The 23,076-nt window shown below is 41.3% G+C and overlaps 1 protein-coding gene across 5 annotated transcripts in view; it reads right to left on the reverse strand.

The window, feature by feature from the left end:
- Positions 1 to 5,939: 5,939 nt before the first annotated feature.
- Positions 5,940 to 23,076, reverse strand: part of RIBC2 (RIB43A domain with coiled-coils 2) — a 29,177-nt gene continuing 12,040 nt past the window's right edge. For 3 of the 5 annotated variants that reach the window (XM_039488871.1, XM_039488878.1, XM_039488888.1), the window contains 4 exons: positions 12,037 to 12,264; positions 9,066 to 9,231; positions 6,548 to 6,663; positions 5,940 to 6,089 (listed from right to left, as the gene is read on the reverse strand). In XM_039488871.1, the coding sequence (XP_039344805.1) occupies positions 6,575 to 6,663; positions 9,066 to 9,231; positions 12,037 to 12,264 (483 nt within the window). In that variant the 3' untranslated portion in view covers positions 5,940 to 6,089; positions 6,548 to 6,574. Of the gene's footprint in view, positions 6,090 to 6,543; positions 6,664 to 9,064; positions 9,232 to 12,036; positions 12,265 to 23,076 lie in introns of all 5 variants that reach the window. The other 2 variants (XM_039488852.1, XM_039488861.1) reach the window with 2 other exon arrangements.

The following is a 23,076-nucleotide window of genomic DNA, read 5'->3' on the forward strand; positions in this document are numbered from 1 at the left end:
TCCTTAAAATGGAATCTTCCCCTGGAAATGGAACTTTCCATTATATTACCAGTAATGGAGTCTTTCATTACATCACCCTATAGCTGTCATTACTGGATTTTCTAATTTAATTTCTATCTAATTAAAGCCTTATTCTTAAAACTAATTACTAGTCTAAGCATCCTAATGGGTCCTGACACTACTACCATGCTTCTTATACCCAATTACACAAATTATAATTTTTCTGATTTTTAAACCCCTCTCCCAAGTTTTTTCTGCAAACCTTCATTTAAGGTAGATTTGAATCACTGAGGCAAAATCTCTCACTATACCACAAAGGACATAGAAAATAACCGAAATTAGTTAAATACCATTATGTTGTATGTTGTATATTAATTAAATTGTTACCTAGGGAGTAAATGTTGATGCATACATGGCGAGCTAGAGAAGTGAAGAATGAGCATGGAATGAGAAACAAGATGGCTACTGTTGTTTCTATCACATTTTCAACCATTTACCAGAATTCTCAGTGAACATTATCATCTTAGCATTAGATACACCAATTAGCTATCTTCATGTTTAAAACATTTTAATAAAAGCTGTGGAAAAATGTAATTTTGATCTAACATATCAAAACTAAGAAAATAGATAGATAGACTGTCCATTCCCAAACTGATTTTTTTCTGATTATAGAGAAATCTATATGCATCTCTACCTATAAACAATTTCTTTGTCCTGTTGAATATCATCAACCATATTTCTGGATATTCAGCCTGGCTGTAGAGTGTATCATAAAAAGTTTTGAGGTTAAATATGGTCTATGAATTTAAATACATATTATATACTAATTAGATCAATCTTTTACTTTACATGACAAATAACATTTAGGGGCTAAAACATCCGTAACTGTATTGTATTCATGGTTTGCTTTATCTTTTCTGATTTTAAAATAAGTAGTAGAGAACTGGGGCCAAATTGAAGAAGTATTCTAAAAGGATAAATATAAAAAGAATGTCACTGCTGAGAACATGTGACAAGATCTTCATAGGAAAAATGATACATAAAATAGAAATAACTATACATAAAGAGTAACATTTTTCCTCCACCCTACAATTAATTTCCACCATATGAACTCACTTATTTCCCTTGTTGTTTATATTAGCAGACATCAGATATCCCTTCAATATTAATAACAACAGATGGGTCTCTAGTGCTTGCTTATGCTTAACAAAGCCAAATAATTATAGCAGTGGTCCCTAAACTGAGGGGTGCAGTCCCCGAGGGGGCACAGAGGAGCATTTGGGGGTGTGGTGGGGCATGGACCAGTCCCCCTAGGAGGAGAAGGAATGCCACCCACCCCCAAGCCCAGCTCCATCCCCAGTTACAGCTCTGCTCCACCTTCTGCTCTGTCCCCAGCCCAGCTCTGCCCCGCTCTCATTCCCTCTCTCCCCCAGGTCAGCTCCGCCGCTAGCCTCAGCTCCTCCCCAATCCCCAGTTCATCCCCCAACTCCGCCTTCAGTCCAAGCTCCTCTGCTGAGCCAACTGTGCAGTAATGGAGGAGAGGCGCAGACAGATTCCATTACTGTTAAGGGGAGGCATAACAGGAAAAGTGTGGGCACCACTGAAATACAGTAATATTTAAGCACTAATTTGGAGAGCCAATCATGAATAACCACAACTGAATTTTTGTTACTTATCTAGAAGTATCTCCTGTACCACACATCAATTTATTAACTTAGTACATTGAAATCTGCTGAATTTACCAGAGAATGGGTTTTGGCATTATCAGTCAGACTTTCGTGTTTTACCAGGCAATGTTATGTCAGGTCCATTTGTTCCCATTGGACTCACATGGTATTTTCAGTGATAATTTGCCATGCTTCTCAGTACATATTTTCATTTGGTTGGAGCTACACTTTAAACCTCCTTCTGGTATTCACATGAGTACTACTGATGTTAATGGAACTACTCACATGATTAATGTGAGCAAAATCTGACTCTTTTATAACATATTTTCAAGTTATATTTGGTTGCAGTTACATTTCAAAGTATTATGGTGAATGAGACTATATGGTAAACATTGCCTACTATGGTTTGGATCAGGTTCTATATGTTTAAAATTTAGCATTACACATTCAGCACTTAATGACTCAGTTACATGTCCCTTTAAAGGAACAAACAAACAGCAGGCTTTTATTTCCTTGAAGTTACAATTAGTTCTGATGAAACTGAAACACTAAACAACTCCTTTAAATTTTGTAACTTTCAAGGATAAAATGATATAATTACAGGTATCTCTTCTCACTTCACATTTTGACCCTTTCACCTAACTAGTGAAATGGCAATTGCAGAAATATGTTTAATTTCATGATCTTTTTGGATTTCCATGCCTAATACTAATCACTGAAGTGCCAAACATCTTCTAAAAAGCATCTCAGGCTAAAATGCTTGTTATGAAAACAAGAAAATATGACCCCTACTGTTCTGAGAGTGGACAAGCAGGGAAGGAGCTCAAATATATGTGATTTTCAAGACATCATTAGATGCTCAGAGGTCCATGGAATGGAAATACAGAGATGAGGCACATAAGTACTTAGACAGATAGAGCAACAGATCTCACCTTTGTATATATTTCCATATATGTTGTTAGCCAACTCATATTCACATGAAAGGGAACGTAATTTATACCTCACCAACTTGCAAAAGGTATTATAGAGGACAAGCTGGTAATAGAAAAGGGTTATCTACATACAATTTTTGTACCACTTTAACTATATTGGCTTGAAACTGGCATAGTTAAAACAGTACAACCGCCTAACGTGGATACCAATACAGCTTAAATCTTGTACATTAAAGGAAATAAACTATGCTGGTATCAGGCATCTTTATACTGGTATTACTACATGCATAGTAAAGGTTGTACCGATTTAACTATTTTGGTAAAAAAACCCAAAAAACAGAAACAACTAGTCAGTACAAAAACTGTATGTAGAGATTAAAAGTCTAAGGTCTGATCCAAAACCCACTGAATTTAGTGAGAATTTTTGTATTGACTAATTAACAACTGCATTGTTTTTTCTTTTCGTGTTAGAGTGAAGGTATTTCTCGCATTTTCACATTACCTCCATAATAAGCACTAACACTATCATGAGACAGTATTGTCTTAATTTGCATGTACACCTCTACCCCGCTATAACGCGGTCGTGGGGAGCCAAAAATCCCTACCGTGTTACAGCTCAAACCCCGTTATATCGGGGTAGGGGCGGCAGGGCTCCAGTGGTGATTTAAAGAGCTCCAGGCTCCAGCAGGATTTAACGGGCCTGGGGCTCTCTGCAGCAGCCGGAGCCCCGGACCCTTTAAAGCACCACCGGAGCCACACTGCTACCGCGCTATATGCGAACCCGTGTTATATCAGGTCGCGTTATAGCAGGGTAGAGGTGTATATTCTATTGGGCACATTTATGCTTTTCTTCACCATCTTTACTCGCCTATCTGTATTCATCTATGGATCTAATCTCCTCTTTGGCTACAAGAATCTTGGCTGAAGGGACATTAAAGACACTAATGTGAGTGAAATTATAATAAAGTACAACTTTTTTAAGGTGATTTGTAGTGTTTGTTATGAACATTAAAAATGTTTGCAAGGTGGAAAATAATAGAGAGCTCTGCTCCCTATCGGTCTGTCATCTCAATGGCTGAGCAGTGTTGGCTCCTCGGATCTGGGTCCCTTCCCCTCTCACTCCCCCACATACAGAGGAAGCAAATGGAACTGTGCTGAAGGACTGGAGTCAAGACGGCAGCAGAAGGCTGCACCCTGTGAGTATTGACCATCCCACCTCCTGCCAGACAAAGTCTTCTGCTGACTACACCAGCCCTTCAGTGCGGCCCAGTCCACTTCCTGTGAGAAAAATTCCTAGGTCTTGAAAAAAGCCCAAATTTGGATGAAAAAAATGGGTAAAACCCAAATAGTGGCTTTTTTCAATAAGCTGGGATTTGGGGGGGGGGAGGGAGGGAAATTGGTAAATAACCATAACGAAGAGCATTAAGTTTGAGAAATAATCAAAGCCCTCAGTTCCACAGCAATCTGAGCTGAATTACTGATAATGGGTTCAGCTCAATAATGATCCAAAGCAGTGCGGACTGACGCATGTTCATTTTCATCATCTGAGTCAGATGCCACCAGCAGAAAGTTGATTTTCTTTTTTGGTCGTTCGGGTTCTGTACTTTGTGCATCAGAGTGTTGCTCTTTTAAGATTACTGAAAGCATGCTCCATACCTTGTCTGTCTCAGATTTTGGAAGGCCTTCCGATTCTTAAACCTTGGGTCTAGTGCTATAGCTATCTTTAGAAATCTCACATTGGTACCTTCTTTGTTTTGTCAAATCTGCAGTAAAAGTGTTCTTAAAAAGAAGAATATGTGTTGGGTCATCATCCGAGACTGCTATAATATGAAATATATGGCAGAATGCAGGTAAAACAGAGCAGGAGACATACAGTTCTCCTCCAAGGAGTTTATTCACAAATTTAATTAATACATTATTTTTTAACGACTGTCATCAGCATGGAAGCATCTCCTCTAGACTGGTGGCTGAAGCATGAAGGGGCATACAAATGTTTAGCTTATCTGGCACGTAAATATCTTACAATGCCGGCTACAAAATTGCCATGCAAACGTCTGTTCTCACTTTCAGGTGACATTGTAAGCAAGAAGAGGGTAGCATTATCTCCTGCAAATGTAAATAAACTTGTTTGTCTTAGTGATTGGCTGAACAAGAAGTAGGACTGAGTGGACTTGTAGGCTCCAAAGTTTTACACGGTTTTATTTTTGAATGCAGTTATTTTTTGTACATAATTCTACATTTGTAAATTCAACTTTCATGACAAAGAGATTGCACTACAGTACTTGTATTAGTTGAATTGAAAAATACTATTTTTTTTGTTTTTTACAGTGCAAATATTTGTCATCAAAAATAAATATAAAGTGAGTACTGTACACTTTGTATTGTGTTGTAATTGAAATCAATATATGTGAAAATGTAGAAAACATCCCAAAATATTTAAATAAATGGTATTCTATTATTGTTTAATAGAGCAATTAATCACATAATTAATCACGTGATTAATCATGACTAATTTGTTTTACTCGCTTGACAGCCCTGAAAAGCGTAAATTAAAAGTGCTATATGACATACTCTCATTGATGCATGTGAAATATAGGTGTGAAAATCATGTTAGTGAGGAGAACTGCACCACTTTATCACCACATAGGGACTGTCTGAAGGATCTGCTTGCTGAGCAGCTGCACAGGAGTCCCTGCACTCCCCCTGCACTTTGGGAGTAAAGTTTTCTGTGCCAGCCCTGCATATGCCCAGTATGGAAGATTAGGCTGGAAGAGGAGCTGCAGATCTACATTTATAGAAACCAATGGTCCCAATATCCTGGCCCTGTGTTGGGGGGAAAATCATATTAGTCAGAAGTATTTTTAAATAAAATATTTTCCACAAAATTGTGTTCTAAAATAGTTTATAACATGGTTAACTGGTTTATGCTAGCCAAAGAAGCCAGTGTAGAACCTATTAGGTTTGAAAATAGTTCCAGCTAGCATATTTCCCTTCTATTCTAGATAAGGGTGGCCTCCAGGGTAGTTATCTAGGCCCAGTGCATTTTTGGAGGGGCATGGAGAACAAGGTTGCAGTGCTACTCCCTTTGTAACATCTGTTCAGCAGCTGATCAGGTTATTTCAATTTCCATTTCTATCAAATCTTTCACCTTTCAACAAGCACTGAAAACACTTAAAAAACCCAACCTAGTGTTTTATTGTTGAAAAACTAACAATAGATATAGTGACTGCACATAACTTTAATTGGGAGTACTAATAAAATTAATTCAATTCTATTTATTTTTATATATATATATATATATATATAATTTATGGATAAATATTCAGAAATATTTCATTTTCTTTGCTCTCAACAATAGCAATTACTCTTCCCATACTTCTTCCTGCATTTTAAAATAGAGTGTGGTCTCTGAAAAGCATATATGAAGATCAGGTTTTGTTGTACTTTAAGTTATCTGACAATCATGCTGTAATCTCAAAATTTCTGTAACCTGTAAAAGGAAGGTTTCAGTCAAAATATGAACTTCAATGCAGTAAAAATGAGTAATGAAATAATTTGAAATACAAATAAAAAAAAATATATCCCACAATGGGCCTAATTCTTCATTGGGATGGAATCATACCAGGAATTGATTTGGTCCAATAACTTCTCTAAATTAGCACTCAAATAATTATTTCAGTGTTATTTGCGGTTATTTTCCTTTTCCTCCTGAGAAATGTTAATTATAAAATATCCCCCCAAACCAAAAACATAAATTAGCAGCAATCTCTATATTTATCATTAATTACAAGGAATACCAATCATCAGGCTTATGATTTACAAGTATGTGCCATAAGGAAAATATGGATTTGTTTTAATGCACAAATATCTTAACTGGAAATTTGGGGAAAAACATAGAAAAGCAGTGAAAGTTAATCAAACTTTAATATTTCTATAAACCTTACATACATTTATATTTCAGAGAGTGGATGTGCCTCATACGTCACCGGCTAGTTGTATTAAACTGTGTGAAATATTGGCCTGTTGGAAAATTTGAATACACTTCCTCCTGAAGATAAATTTTTCTAGAAATAAATCGAATAGACTCAATTAGTAAATGTTTTAAATTTCTGAACATTTTTAAAATAAAAAAAGTGAAATACACAATCCTGTACAAATGTATTACACTATATACATTACTATATATTTTAGTTGTATACTAAATCAAAATAAATAAAGCTCAATTTTCTGAAGTTGACATAAAAATTCTTTCCCCCCCACAAAATCATGTTCCCAAAATGTAACTATGCCAGTGTTGAGAACACAGTATTAATGTAGCCTCAGAATTCTTTCATATTGTTTTAAGACCAGGAAATTGTCAGATACAGGAATTTCTTGCACAAAATCTAGGCATGCACTGAAAAATCAAATAGTTAAATACTGGGATTTTGACACTGGCTTGCAGTGATTTTTTTTTTAAAACATGCTCTTTTTAGTTTTTCTTTATCCTCATAGCAAGCATCAGGGGTGGTTCTAGGGTTTTTGCCGCCTCAAGCAGGCTGCCTTTGGTGCTTTGCCTGCGTAGGGAAGCCTGCCTGCTGCCCTCGCTGCGCCGGCAGAGCACCCCCCACGGCTTGCCGCCCCAAGCACGTGCTTGGCGTGCTGGGGCCTGGAGCCGCCCCAGGCAAGCATACATATCTGTCCACTGTTAAGCTAGTTTATGACAATACTTGATGGTTCTTTATGGCTGAACTCTGCCATTGGGCCTTAGCCTGAGCTGTTGTTGGCATAGCTCTACTGAACTCAATGGAGTCCCATCCTTTTTGATTCCAAGAGAGTGAGCTGAATCATGTAGACATATATAGTATTAAGAATACTTGCATTGTATTTATTACCCTTTTCTGACTATTACAAAAGAGAAGGTTAAGGGGTGACTTGATTACTGTGTCAAAGTATTTACATGGGGAAGAAATGTCTAATAATGGACTCTCCAATCTAGCAGAGAAAGGTTTAACACAATGGTCCCCAACCTTTTTCGTCTTGCGGGCGCCAGACGACGAGCCACGGGGGACAATGGTGGCGGACAAGCATCTGCCAAAATGCCGCCGACAAGCAGCGTCATTCAGAGGCATCTCCGCCGAAATATCGCAGAAAATCATGGTATTTCGGCAGTGACGCCTCTGGATGTCGGTGGATGCTTGTCTGCCGGCCACTGCACGGGCGCACATAGACTACCCGGCGTGCGCCACGGTGCCTGTGGGCACTACGTTGGGGACCCCTGGTTTAACATGATCCAGTGCATAGGTGCTGACTTCTAGTTTTCCCTGGGAGTGTTCCACCCTGAGGGCCCACCTCCACTTAGCCTCTTCTTCCAATGCCCCACCTTCACTTCGTCTTTTCCTGCCCCTGCTCCACCCCCTCCCCGAGACCCGCACAGCTCGCTGCTCTCCACCCTTCCGCAAGCCTCTTCCTGAGCTGCCAAACAGCTGTTTGGCTGCAGCCGCTGATCAACTGTTTGGGAGTGCCCCGGATTAGCTCACTGGAGCATCCATGGGGTTGGCACCTATGATCCAATGGCTGTAATTGAAGCTACACAAATTCAGACTGGAAATAAGGTGTAAATTTTTAATGGTGAGAGCAAATAACCATTGGAACAATTTACCAAGGTTTATGGAGGATTCTCCATCACTGACAATTTTAAAATCAAGATTGTATGCTTTTCTAAAACATATGCTCTAAGACAGGGGTTGGCAACCTTTCAAGAAGTGGTGTGCCGAGTCTTCATTTAGTCACTCTAATTTAAGGTTTCGCGTGCCAGTAATACATGTTAACATTTTTAGAAGGTCTCTTTCTATAAGTCTATAATATATAACTAAACTGTTGTTGTATGTAAAGTAAATAAGGTTTTTTTAAATTTTAAGAAGCTTCATTCAAAATTAAATTAAAATGCAGAGCCCCCGAGACCGGTAGCCAGGACCAAGGCAGCATGAGTGCCAGTGAAAATCAGCTCGCATGCCACCTTCGGCATGCGTGCCATAGGTTGCCTACGCCTGCTCTAGGAATTATTTTGGGGAAATTCTATGGCTTGTGTTATACAGGAGGTCAGACCAGATGATCATAATGGTCCCTTCTGGCCTTGGAATCTGAATCTTTTCCCCACTTTTCTATGTTTATTCTGCCATCTATGTACAATGAACATAATGTGACACTTACACAATGACCTCAGCAGAAATTGTATTTGTGCCATTATTCCAAACATATAACTTAGGAACAGTAACAGGATATTCTCTTGAGAACAGTTTTCTTTTTTCCCCATACTACAAAATTCAGATACTCGCTCTAAACTTGCAATTTTTTAAAATGCAATCCATGTCAAAACACCTTATGACAAGTACAGCAGGCTTGCTAAGCAATTTTAGAATGCCAAGCTGTTGTGTCAATGGGAAAGAGTTTATCTGAAAAAGATTAACCCCTCTGTGCACTTACTTTGATTTCTGCTCCTGGGAGAGTTGTGCATTAGTATTATCCAGAGTTCTGCGAAGTTCTCGATTTAGTCGCTGTTGATGCCGCTCAAAAAGAAGTTGTGCTCTGGCAGCCTGTATACGTTGCCTGTCCCACTCTGCATTTCTTTGCCTTTCTTCCTCCTGCAGCCTCTGGAGGAATAAAATAAATGTTTGCTTTCTCTTCACAGTCACAGATAAAAGAATATTTAAATAGTCTTATTAGCAAATTCACTCACGTGATGAACCCATTTGTCTTTAACAGGCTTGATTCACCCCTGCTATGGCAGAAGGATGACATTGCACCCTCCTCCACCAGCAGTAGCTGATGTGTCCTGGAGGAAATTCAACCCCAGGGGAAGGCAGGCAGTGGTTTCATTATGCCTTCCCCTAGCGGGTTATACTATAATGCAGTCAAAGCTCTCTGTAGGAGACCCACTAAAGGATGGTATCTGAGAAGGTTCACTAAACTGGTGCAAATCTGGTCAGACTGGCCATGTTCTCTTCATGGCCAGTGCTATCTACATTTGAGGTCGTGCTGGAAGCTGAGTGTCTCTTTGTAGAAAGGGGGTTGCAGTGTAGTTGTAGTACTGTGCACTTCCTCCTCCAGGAGGATTTCAGAGTAAATCAAACCCATTATCTGTTGTCTTGGCATAATTTTTGACTCAGAAACTTCCTTCTCCTCCAATACATCCTATATTTACAAATTTGTCTATCACTACCTCCAATCATATTCCCTTGTGCATCACAGCTTTGATACCACCTTTTAGGCCAGTGGTCCCCAACCTTTTTGTGGACAGTAGCACATACATGTTTTCAGAAGAGTGTGGCGGGCGCCAACAGTTTTTCAAGGCTTATTTTGTATTTGTACATTAAATAATATGAAAAATCATCATATTTAATATTACATAATATATTAATCCAGAGAGAAGAGAGAAGCCGGAGAGAAGCTGCAAGGACAGAGAACACCAGCGCCCACAGCCTGCAGCAGTTCTCTGTCCCCGGCAGGCACGGGGCAGGGGCTTGTCTCCCCTGCTGGGCACTAGATGGGCCCCGCGCCTGCTCGGAACAGAGAACACCGCGCCTGCAGCCTGAGTTCTCTGTCCCCGTCAGGCGGGGCCACGGCCTCTCTCCCCTGCTGGGCACTAGGCAAGCGCACATAAATGCCCCAGCGGGCGTCATGGCGCCCACAGGCACCATGTTGGGGACCACTGTTTTAGACAGATTCAGAAGAGGCGGCTCTACACTGTGTACATCTGTCAATCAAAATTAAACTGCTTTTGGTGTCTCTGTGAAAAGACATAACACAGTTGTTCAGGACCGGTGAAACTTAAAAAATTAAGTAAAATTAAAGATGGACAACTCCTTGTCATATTAACTAGCTCCTTTATGATGAACATTAACAGGCTGGTATGAAACACAGCTCCTGGAATTTAAAATAATTTATCTATTGACAGATCAGTCTCTAAAAAATTACATGCAGAACACTATATTAAAAGAACATTATTCAGGTTGCAATGTCAAGCACCCAAAAGTTATGATATGCCAGAACTAAGATTGCTTTTGAACCTTAACTTGCTCCCTTATGTATATGAATTAGGATAGTATGTGATTATGTAATTAAAGATGATTTTTTTCTGAAGGACCCCTTTTTCATTCAGTGCACAAAATGGATAGTGATCACTTAGTGAGCAGCAATTTCAATATTTTCTCCTCTTTTGTTCACTGTATGGCCACATGCCCCCATTTACTGCACACTATTTAAACCCTTCTCTGAAAAGAGAATTCTTCATTTTCTCATGGGCTTTCCACTGGCATTCTGGCTTTCCTCCCTACTCTGCCCATATTCTCCCATCAGTTTACAGTCCCAGCCTCCTTGTCCAAAATTCCTAGTTTCTCTATATCCCTCCAGCTTCTTATCAGATCCAGTGTTTCTGTCCCCTCACCTGGCTATCAGTCCTCTCCACCATTTCCTTCACCAATTCCCAATTCCAGCCTCCTCTCCTTCCCCCACTTGTAGTGTCCTTCCTGAGTCTCCCCCTGGCTCTCAGTCCCAGCCTCAATTGTCTTGCCCAGATTGTCCCAGTCTTCCACCCTCAGGTCCCAGTCCCTTTTCCAGCCCCCAGTCACAGGTTTACTCTCTCCCACTCTCCAGTCCCAATCTCACCAGGTTCCTTGTTCCAATGTACTAATTTCTGTCCCCTCCAGTCTGGCTCTTGTCCTTTTGCATTCTAATCAGACAGCTTACTACTCCATGCTTCCTTGATGCCAGCAGGACAGTTATTGAAAGCACAGGAGAGTCAGACTCCTTGAATTCAATCTAGTGCATGGTCCTACCCTAGCCCAGAACATCTGGGAACAGCAAATCCAAGGAGAAGCCAGCCCCCAGAGCCCTTGGCTGAAACCTGCTCAGTCACAATGTGGCGCTGGTGCATATGCAGTCTGATCAGCACTAGGAGTTGCGAGGGGACAAAGCATGTTCAATAAGAATGGAATCTTCACAGATTTTAGCTGTTAAAGATTTTTCAAAGGCTTATAACTTGGCCAAATGGGGGTGGATTTTTCCACAGAAACAGCAAAAGGAACATCCCTGACACAAAGAATACCCCTGCTAAATTTCAAGTCCCCGCTACACCGCATGGGGGGCACTAGAGCTTCTCAAAGAAAATGTTGCCAGAATTTAACATGGCAAAACATATTTTTCTCTAGCCTTGTTCTTGAAAATATCTGAACCATTTTGGCTGAACTGTTCCATACAAATTCATCCTTAAGAAGACGTGTTGCATGGAAAAATTCAGCCCAATCCGTTGAAGGCTGGCTGTTATAAAGCTATAAGCTAATGAAAACAGGATCTTATAATGGGAAGTGTCAAGCCACCTTAATAATTGGCGGTGCTACCAGCCCTGCCTATAATACTACTCCAGCTAATAATACAGATAAGCAAATGGGTTTGAATACCAGTTTCTCCAGAACTTGTTGCTGTTGAGTGTAACGTATTGCCATCAGCTGATCCTGGTTCATTCCTTTCCATCGATCAGTAATCACACGATGTCGCCCAAACGAACTGGCTGCTTGTTCTGGGTTTTCAGAAAGCAAGTCTCCTCGAAAGAGGTTAGAAATTTCAGCCACATTATCTTCTTCTTCCTGACGCTTTTCTAGCATTTTTCTTTCTGCAAATTCTGCAGCCTTAAAAAAAAAAAGTGGATATGGGAGGAGAAAGCTGAGACTATTTTCTTTGAAAAGAAAATCTTGATTTAATACTGTGAGAAAGTTAGTGAATCAATCATCCTATCATTGAATTTTCTTTCCAAACTGCATGTGATTGTCAATAACATCGTATAAGTGCACTATGTTCATGTGGATTAAGAATGCTGAAAATCTGAAGGGATGTCCCCTTATTGCTTTCATAGCTTGGACCAAAAGCAGTTTGGAGAACTAGCTGTAAACAAATGCCAGAATTATGTCAAAATTAATTCTACATTTATTCACAGATAGAACAAACAGTCAAGCATACTAACATGGACTTGTTAGTCAGATGTCAGACATCACATGGAAAAAAACAGACTAAAATTCACAATTCTCAGTTACTAATTCAAACATCCTAAATACATATTCCAAACAAAAATTATATGGGTTTCATGATTAAGCACTCAAAAAAATCAGGAAATGCCAACATTAAGTTTGCTATGCTCCCTGGTGTGAATGCATTACAATACAGTCTTCAAGTACATGAACACATGCTAATACTACAAATATATTCAAATTATATATGTCCTATGTAAATCACTCAACTCTGGCTACTATCACACTCCTATCACTATTGCTCCTCAAAACTCCTTAGCCACATGCTGACTACAAACATACTACTCTCAAAATTTGTTTCCTCGATACCGTATCAGTCCACATAACTTCAGACATTAAATATGACTTAATTTTAAAGGAGCTGCTCTTAATTGGGGAAGAAAGTAGGATAAGATTTTTTTTATGGGAAGGAGATAGCGGGAAGACTAAAGTTAAATGGAGTGACACAGTGGACAGCGTTCAAAGCTGAGTTGGACTTCTTTGTTCTAGACAGTTCTCTCAGAGGACAAAGGCAAAAAGAAGAAAGGGCAATATAGTAATTTGAGAGAGCTTCCTGTTAATTCAATAATTACCATATCCTGGGCTAATAAAGTCTGAGACTGAACAGAAACAGTTTAGCGATAGGCCTTGAAGTATATATAGCATTGTTATTACCTCAAACAGCAAACAACCTCAAATGATCACTGATATTAAAGCCTGTATAGCTCAATGCAGAAGAAATATTTGAAAAGGAAAGCACCGGAAGTGAAATAACAGGAGAATGTGCTCATTCTGTTTTCATTAAATATATAGCTTTTACTTACTTAATTTTTCTTCCCCATAATACTAACAACAAATAGTTTACGAGTACTGTGCAAAGTATACAATAAGAAATATCACACCGAATATTTGAAAAATGAAGTAATAAAAAAGTATCTGGCTCACTCTTATTTTAGAATTAGAATTATAAAACTATTTAACAAATTATAGTTTTAACTTAGGTCCTGTAAAAACATATTTTTAATCTAAAAATGTAAACTCCTTTGTGATGGGGTGTTTATCCCACACAGGTTGTAAAAGGATTAATATAGGCCTCGTAGACCAATTAACCAGCCTGTGTGCACCTGGACGGTGAGCCAGGACTAATTGGAAATAAAGCCCAATTGGAGTAGAGAAGAGTTTTGGATCTATAAAGAGCTGGGTGAGCCCTGCTGGGGGAGAACCAGAAGAGAAAAGATAGGAGGTGCCCTTGCTCTGGGAAGCAGCCTGCAAAGAAAGCTGAGATGGAGAAAGAGCAGATACTCTTCTCCAGGGATGAACTGGAAGCCTGAGTAAGATGGAGACCCTGATGAACTGGAGCCTGTGGGAAACCCTGAGTAAGGGGAGGAGTGTGCCTTGGATCAGGAGACTGAACCATGGAGAAGCAGCAGCAGAGGCACTCCTTCAGCAAGGTGATTGCCTGCTGAGTTTGTTTTAGATAGATAGATAGATAGATAGATAAGAGAGAGAGAGATTTTGATAAAGGACACTGGCTCTGAAAGGTGAGGGAAATTGAAGCAAAAGTTGTTGTAGTGCCACAGCCAGCCAGGAGGGGACATCATGGTGCAGCAATTTCACCACATCCGGATAAGACACTATACTCTATTTTAGCTCAAGAAAGGAATTTCCACTTTTAGAGAGATTAAAATAAATCAAGCAAATCAAATTCAAAATGGCAGCAGAGCTGAACGTTAGACACACCAGCCACTAGCTCTGCCATCTCTATGTGCAGGGATTAAGGGCCAACTCCTAGTCCTGCTGAAGTCAATGGCAATGGAAGTTTTGCCACAGGCTTCATTGTGACCAGGATTTTGCCCAAAATCTACTCCCTTGAAGAGTTTTCCCAGAAGTCAGTAGCTTTTTATTTCAGGAATAAAGGATTATACATTTCCAAGAAAACAGAAAAACAAAACTTTTCAACCCAATGACCTTTATGAACAATTATCTAAAATATGATTTGTGTACCTGATGGGCATCTGTTCTTTTTAACTAAATAAATAATAGCCTCACTTTAGTGAGCACTTAAAAAAAATAATTTATAGAAGGAATACTTTGGATGGAGTCTACTCATCACTTGTGATGTCCTGTCCCTTTAAATATTTGAGCACTCTCCCCTCCCCACTACAAAAGCATGTTATTGTTAGTTTCCATTTTGCAGCTAGAACAGTAAAGGGAGCACAGCTTGACAGTTGTGTGTTCATCAGTTCCCTCTATGTCTGTATCTAACTCCTTTGCTGCATCCAAAAATACAACATTGGTAGCAAGGACCTTCTATCCCAACAAGTGTCCAGTGCTTCTATTGCCTGAATAGAACAACAACAAGAAAAAAGTAAGCAAAGAATAAGAGTTTGAAAAAGGGGACAACATTCACCTAGAGGCACAGGGTGACAGCTTGCTGTTTTTGCTTCTGGGACAGTGTAAATCAGCCAGCTAGAGAGGAGGAATTAGGCAAATAAAGATACAACCCAAGATAAGAGTACTGCAATTACTGCTGGAACTGTTTAGAGCAGTGATGGGGAAGCAGCTATCTTTGTTGATCAGGTGCAAGCAGGCAGAGAGAGAAATTGCTGAGCCTGCACTGAGAGTCTATAGCCAGCAGAGGGAGCCTAGTGCAGCCAAAGGAAGAATTCTGCATTTTGCAGTATAAGCACACAGCCAACAGAGGGTGATCCAGTGAGGATAGTGCACAGTTAAAAAGAGAGAACTTCCCTGTGGAAGAGACTTCCAGGAGGCATAAAATTCAAAATGAGAGCAGTGAAATGGCACCTTTTGTGGGCAATGTTGATGAATTTGACAACATCCATGACTCATGGGTGGTGTACCTCGATGTTTTGAGTAATTTGTAACCTGCAGCACCATTCCTGACGGACAGAGAGTTTCAACCTTGCTGACAATAATGGGTCCAAAGGCATATGGACTGCTGCATAACCTATTGTCTCTAACTGTTCCCAGAACTTCCACGTACACTGCAATTACAGCAGCAATGCACAAATATTTTTCTCCTACCCCATCGATGATAGCAGAACAATATCGATTTCATCAGCGAAATCAGAGAAGTGGAGAGTTTGTAGCACAGTTTACTGTTGCTCTAAGGAAGCTGTCAGAGTATTGTCAGTTTGGACAAACATTAAGTGATGCCCTGCGTGACCTTTCGATTATGCAATGACCAGGTCCAGGAGAAGTACCGACTGTGTTAGTGCTTACATTCAAGAAGGCTGTTGAAGTAGCAGTTGCCATGGAGACCTTAAGGAAGAATTCTTTGGAATTTAGTGTGAACTGGAAAATTACCTCCTACATTGGCAAGACAGAGGATCATGGAAACGTAAGGATTTTCCACGTGCCCATGGTGCATGAACTACTCATGCTGAAAAGGATTGCTGGGCACGCCAGGTTATTTGCAGAAAATGCCAGAAGAAAGGACACATTACTGTTACCTACCACACAGTTCAGCAACAAAGGGTAACTGTACATCCAAGAAGATACCTCTGAGGGATGAACCTAAAAAAGGAAGCTGGGAATTCATAATATGGAAAAAGGTACGAGCGCTAATGGCACTGATCAAGAACCAGCACTACATGTGTTATTGCAAGCTGGAGTCAGACATGACATCTGGATCACACTCTCAATTGAAGAAGTTCCTACAAGAATGGAGTTTGATACTGGAGCCACCATCTCACTGATTTCTGCCTCTACCTTTCACCGGACATTGTCACAAGTTCCTCTGGAAGAAATCTCCAAGGTTCTGAAGACTTATATCGGCAAAAAGTTAGTCCCAAAAGGGGTCCTTCAGGTGGAAGTTCAGCTAGATGGACAATCAGTCATTTTACCCTTGTATGTGATTGGAAGAAAGTATCCACCAATTATTTGGCAGACCTTGGCTTGAGAAGCTCAAGGTGAATTGGACAGAAATGAAGGCAATCACGAAATCACCCCAAAATCGTCAAGAAACACAAGTTGTTATTCAAACAAAATAAGAAGTGCTTAGTACCAGACATTATTGCGCTGAGGGTGCTGCCTTGGTGTAAAAACCATTATGAATTTGTTGAGAACTTTAACTGCTCCCAACAAAGGGCTAAAAGGAATGCATCAGAGATGTTACTGAAGGCCTTGTGACAGTCTTGCAAAGGACCTAGAGTGACTTGGATAGATTGCTGAGGATATACCAGTATCTAGAATTACTGTTTTCATCTCTGTCACAAATGCAGGTGGGGAAAATCACAAGCCTTGCTTGGAGTCAGTAGCTTTGATAACAGCTATCTTGAGAGCTACTGGTTCCCTCTCAACACCACCTGGCTTGGCTTCTGCAGAGGATATGCGTCATCCAATAAGTCAAAGCTCAGTAATCCTGACTTCAAGCATCAAGGCTCATTTTAAACCCTCTGGGCCAGCCTTAGGCAAATGTTACAGGAGGCCTGGTCTACACTATGATTTTAGGTCGAATTTAGCAGAGTTACCTTGATTTAAGCCTGGACCCGTCCACACGACGAAGCCCTTTTTTTCGACTTAAAGGGCTCTTTAAATCGATTTCTTTACTCCACCTCCAACGAGGGGATTAGTGCTTAAATCGGCCTTGCCGGGTTGAGTTTGGGGTAGTGTGGATGCAATTTGACGGTAATGGCCTCCGGGAGCTATCCCAGAGTGCTCCATTGTGACCGCGATGGACAGCGCTCTCAACTCAGATGCACTAGCCAGGTAGCCAGGAAAATGCTCGCAAACTTTTGAATTAAATTCCTGTTTGGACAGCGTGGCAAGCTGATCAGCACAGGTAGCCATGCAGAGCTCATGCAGATCTCATCATCATGATGTGCACATTGCCGGTACGTTTCTTGTTTTGATCCACTCCATCTATCTTTTACATCTTAGGCTGGCAGCAGACAGTGCAGTATGACTGCTAGCCATCGTCAGCTCCTGGGTGCTCGGCAGAAGATGGGAATGACCTGGCTGAGTCACTCCCACATCTGCCCAGGTGCCCCTGACCAATCTCACCGAGGTCGGTTAAAAGAGCACCCAGGAATATGACAATGACGGCTACCAATCGTAATGCACCGTCAGCAGCCAAAAGGCAATGAGCTGCTGCTGTGTAGCAATGCAATCCAATGTCTGCCAGAACCCAGGAGACGTACAGTGACGATGAACTGAGCGGGCTCCATGTTTGCCGTGGTATGGCATCTGCTCAGGTAACCCAGGAAAAAATGCGCAAAATGATTGTCTGCCATTGCTTTCACGGAGGGAGTTGGGGGGGAGGTGGGGGGCTGACGACATGTACCCAGAACCACCCGCAACACTTTTTTTGCCCCATCAGGCATTGGGATCTCAATCCAGAATCCCAATGGGTGGCGGAGACTGCAGGAACTGTGGGATAGCTACCCACAGTGCAATGCTCCGGAAGTCAACGCTTGCCTCGGTACTGTGGAGGCAGTCCACCAGCTTAATGCACTTAGAGCATTTTCTGTGGAGACACACATAATCGACTGTATAAAAACGATTTCTAAAAAACTGACTTCTATAAATTTGACCTAATTTTGTAGTGTAGACATACCCGGAGTCTCCTTGGAGTGCCTTGAACAGGACTTAGGCCTTGTCTACATACCAGCTTGCACCAGTTTAGTTAAACCAATGCAAACCCCTATGTGGACGTTTTATTTTGGTCTACTAGTGATTTATTTTGGTTTAGCTAAAATGTGTTTGTACTAAATACACTAAACCAAAATAAATCTGGCTTAACCAAAATTAGCATGTCCACATAGCAGTTTTAACTAAATCAGTTTAAAATAACACCATTAGATAAACTGGTGTAACTCTGTATCTTGACAAGCCGATAAAAGCATTCTCCACTCTTTCTTAGATCCCAGGGTGACATATGGTCCTTAACTTCCCAGTTAACTCCAAAGCAGACAATGCAATGGATTGGTTGTCCATCACAGACCTAGCCTTGCTGGGAGGACATGGTTAGAAGCCACTGAGTGGTTTCCTTCTTCCTTAAATCCACAAGAGATTGATGTTCTGCAAAGAGAACAGCGCAAAACAAGAAAGAAAAGCAGTGAGGTTGAGTTGTAAAGATGGTATATCAGAGTACCAAAGTGAATTGCTGGAGCACCGCACAGAGGCACTGAAGCAGGCATTGAAGAATGTATAAAAACTAACACCAAAAGTGCCAAGATATGTTCCAGAAACATGCAAAACACAAGTACTGAAGTGCCACAAAGAGAGGTTCTGGAACACTAAAACAGGCACCAAGTGCCAACAAACATTGGCACCAAAGTGCAAGGCAAGCATCAAGCACCCGCAAACTGGCACTGAGCAGACATGAAAGTGTTGCAGACAGAGGCAACAAAGTGCCAAGGCCTTTGTGGTGAAGTACCACAAAGGAGCATAAGAGCCAAAGTGCTGCAGCTGAGCACTGACCAAAGAGCCTCAGGCAAATGATCTCACAAAACTAAGGTAAAAGACATTTGGACCTGCCTGAAAGACCTGGATGCAGAAAGGATATCTGATACACTATGAGCATGTCACTGAGAATGGTAGGAGCTGAAACTGGAGAGATGCAGCTCCCACGTGGAGTTTCTTTGCGGACTGAAATCAAGAAGGAACCGACTGGAAAGTACCAAAGATAATGGTTAAGTTCAGCAGTGCTCTACCCCACTACTACTGCCTGAGGAACCAAAACTCTTCAAGAGTTTGGGAAGTTCCAAGTGCCTCATGATAACAAGATAAGATCTAGGAGTGAGAATCTTGACAGAGGAGATATCTATATCTGTACAGGCTATTGTTTATTTTAAGAAAAGTTTCTCTTATCTTTATTAGCTACCTAACCTGGAGTAGAGAGCCATTATCAGATTATACAGCAATGTAGGTGAGACCAAACTTCTTAATAAGGGCAAAGAATAATGAAACAAAGACCATTACATTATTAATTGGGTAAAGAGATTTGCCTGTACAATTATTTAATAATGGTCATTTTTTTAAATTCAGCCCCAGTTTGGGGCTCTTTTTTAAAGTAAGATCATAAACTAATGATCAGGTATCAGAGGGGTAGCCATGTTAGTCTGGATCTGTAAAAGCAGCAAAGAATCCTGTGGCACCTTATAGACTAACAGACGTTTTGCAGCATGAGCTTTTGTGGGTGAATACCCACTTCGTCGGATGCAAGTAGTGGAAATTTCCAGGGGCAGGTATATATATGCAAGCAAGAAGCAAGCTAGAGATAACGAGGTTAGTTCAATCAGGGAGGATGAGGCCCTGTTCTAGCAGTTGAGGTGTGAAAACCAAGGGAGGAGAAACTGGTTTTGTAGCTGGCAAGCCATTCACAGTCTTTGTTAAATCCTGAGCTGATGGTGTCAAATTTGCATATGAACTGTAGCTCAGCAGTTTCTCTTTGAAGTCTGGTCCTGAAGCTTTTTTGCTGCAGGATGGCCACCTTAAGATCTGCTATTGTGTGGCATGGGAGGTTGAAGTGTTCTCCTACAGGTTTTTGTATATTGCCATTCCTAATATCTGATTTGTGTCCATTTATCCTTTTCCGTAGAGACTGTCCAGTTTGGCCGATGTACATAGCAGAGGGGCATTGCTGGCATATGAAGGCGTATATTACATTGGTGGACGTGCAGGTGAATGAACCGGTGATGGTGTGGCTGATCTGGTTAGGTCCTGTGATGGTGTCACTGGTGTAGATATGTGGGCAGAGTTGGCATCGAGGTTTGTTGCATGGATTGATTCTGAGCTAGAGTTACTATGGTGCGGTGTGCAGTTACTGGTGAGAATATGCTTCAGGTTGGCAGGTTGTCTGTGGGCGAGGACTGGCCTGCCACCCAAGGCCTGTGAAAGTGTGGGATCATTGTCCAGGATGGGTTGTAGATCCCTGATGATGCGTTGGAAGGGTTTTAGCTGGGGACTGTATGTGATGGCCAGTGGAGTCCTGTTGGTTTCTTTCTTGGGTTTGTCTTGCAGTAGGAGGCTTCTGGGTACATGTCTGGCTCTGTTGATCTGTTTCCTTATTTCCTCGTGCGGGTATTGTAGTTTTGAGAATGCTTGGTGGAGATTTTGTAGGTGTTGGTCTCTGTCTGAGGGGTTAGAGCAGATGCGGTTGTACCTCAGTGCTTGGCTGTAGACAATGGATCGTGTGGTGTGCCCGGGATGGAAGCTGGAGGCATGAAGGTAGGCATAGCGGTCGGTAGGTTTTCGGTATAGGGTGGTGGTAATGTGACCATCACTTATTTGCACCGTGGTGTCTAGGAAGTGGACCTCCCGTGTAGATTGGTTCAGGCTGAGGTTGATGGTGGGGTGGAAGCTGTTGAAATCATGGTGGAATTTTTCCAGAGTCTCCTTCCCATGGGTCCAGATGATGAAGATGTCATCAATGTAGCGTAGGTAGAGAAGGGGCGTGAGTGGACGAGAGCTGAGGAAGCGTTGTTCCAGGTCGGCCATAAAAATATTGGCATATTGTGGGGCCATGCGGGTGCCCATAGCGGTGCCACCGATCTGGAGATATATATTGTCATCAAATTTGAAATAGTTGTGTGTGAGGATAAAGGCACAGAGCTCAGCAACCAGTTGTGCTGTGGCATCATCAGGGATACTGTTCTTGACAGCTTGTATTCCATCTGTGTGTGGGATGTTTGCGTAGAGAGCCTCTACATCCATGGTGGCTAGGATGGTGTTTTCTTGAAGGTCACCAATGCATTGTAGTTTCCTCAGGAAATCAGTGGTGTCATGGAGATAGCTGGGAGTGCTGGTGGCATAGGGTCTGAGTAGAGAGTCCACATATCCAGACAGTCCTTCAGTGAGAGTACCAATGCCCGAGATGATGGGGTGTCCAGGATTTCCGGGTTTGTGGATCTTGGGTAGTAGATAGAATAACACTGGTCGGGGCTCTAAGGATATGTTGAAACTAATGATCATAATTATTCCCTTTTAGGGGGAAAAAAGATGGCAGCAGAGAAATAAAGAGAAAGAAGTGTGTTGACAGTGAAAAGAGGACCAAAGGAAAGCCAGACAGCTACATAAGAGACTAAGAAAGGAATAATAGGATAAACAAGGAAGAGATGAGTTGAGAAAATGGGAGAGGTCTAGGGTTTTGGAAGGGCACCATGAAAAAAGATTACCCCAGAGGGAATTTAATTTATTATTCTGATTCTTCCAAAAATGATGACCATATAACCATATTTTGGTTGTTTTGAGTGCAAATTGTTATTTGTTCCATTGCTACCAGGCTCACCAAATCAGAGAACAGTTCTTGGAAGCTGGGTGTATTTGGAACGTCCCCTGTTGTAGAATTAGATGTCTGACTACGAGCAGAGCTCTACCCAACCAAAAATTCAGAGGATTTCCGTTTCCAAGACAGATTGGTTAGACCTAGCATGGCCTGGCCAGCCTGAAATTCACCTTGATGAGGAAAAAGAAATTGGCTCAAATATTTCTCTGTCCAGAAAAAAATAGATGAAAAGGCAGTCCTACAGCATGTGGTACAAGTTAGTGCCTGCAGCATTGCAGCACCAGCATTTGTCAGATGTGGCTGCTCCAGACCTGAAAAGTCTGGATGGAGTCCAGTGCAGTCTCCAAAGGATTTTCTGCTAGATCAATCTTAACCTCAATTCTAGTCAGAAATGCTGTATATTGGAACAAATCTGATTCCACGGAATGTTGGTAATGGAAATTCCCAGCATGTTCCCAGTCACTGCTGATTGCCAATTTGCCTGATAGGCAGGAGATATAACTTTTTCAGAAAGCTCCAGAAGCCAGGGAGGTCTGATGCTGCAGAGGCATCTGGCTCAAACTGGTGTTGCAGGGCATAGTTAAATTAAAGGTATTGATGTTCCTTCTTTGGGTCCAGTTGAAATTTCCCCGTAAAGCGAGGAAAAAGCAAGAAGTAATTGCTTTCAGATAAGTGGTTTATGCTCATCCCTTTTTTAATCCAATCAGGCTATAGGACGGATTTATAGGCAATTAAAATTTTGGAGTTACCTGAATCTAAATGTGATGATGGATGACATTTAAACTTAGAAGCAACCAGATACCAGGCTTTCCTAATGGTCAAAATTGTGACCATCTTCTCCCTAAGGACACAGCAGAAGTCCAAGTTTAGGGATCATTGTAGTGGTGGGTTTCCTCCTCTGTATACAGCCAGGCAGGAGAAGTCTGGGTGTTGTATAGAAAGCTCGGGGAGGGCGCAGGTCAGCCATTGTGTCACTTGGCTCAAGATTAAGGATACACAGTAACACCTAAGGTTGGGAAGACCAAAGTCTCCTGATTGACAGGCAGTTGCATTTTTCAAAGGATAATTTGGCTTTTGTTCCCTATACCCCACAATAGTCTTAAAAATGTTATTAATTCTGGGGGGGGGGGAACAGAAGGGGGAATATAAAGTGGCAAGGAGCTTAGATCGAATAGAAGTCTTGAGAG

This window comes from Mauremys reevesii, linkage group 1 (assembly GCF_016161935.1).
Source record: "Mauremys reevesii isolate NIE-2019 linkage group 1, ASM1616193v1, whole genome shotgun sequence".
Classification (NCBI taxonomy): domain Eukaryota; kingdom Metazoa; phylum Chordata; order Testudines; family Geoemydidae; genus Mauremys; species Mauremys reevesii.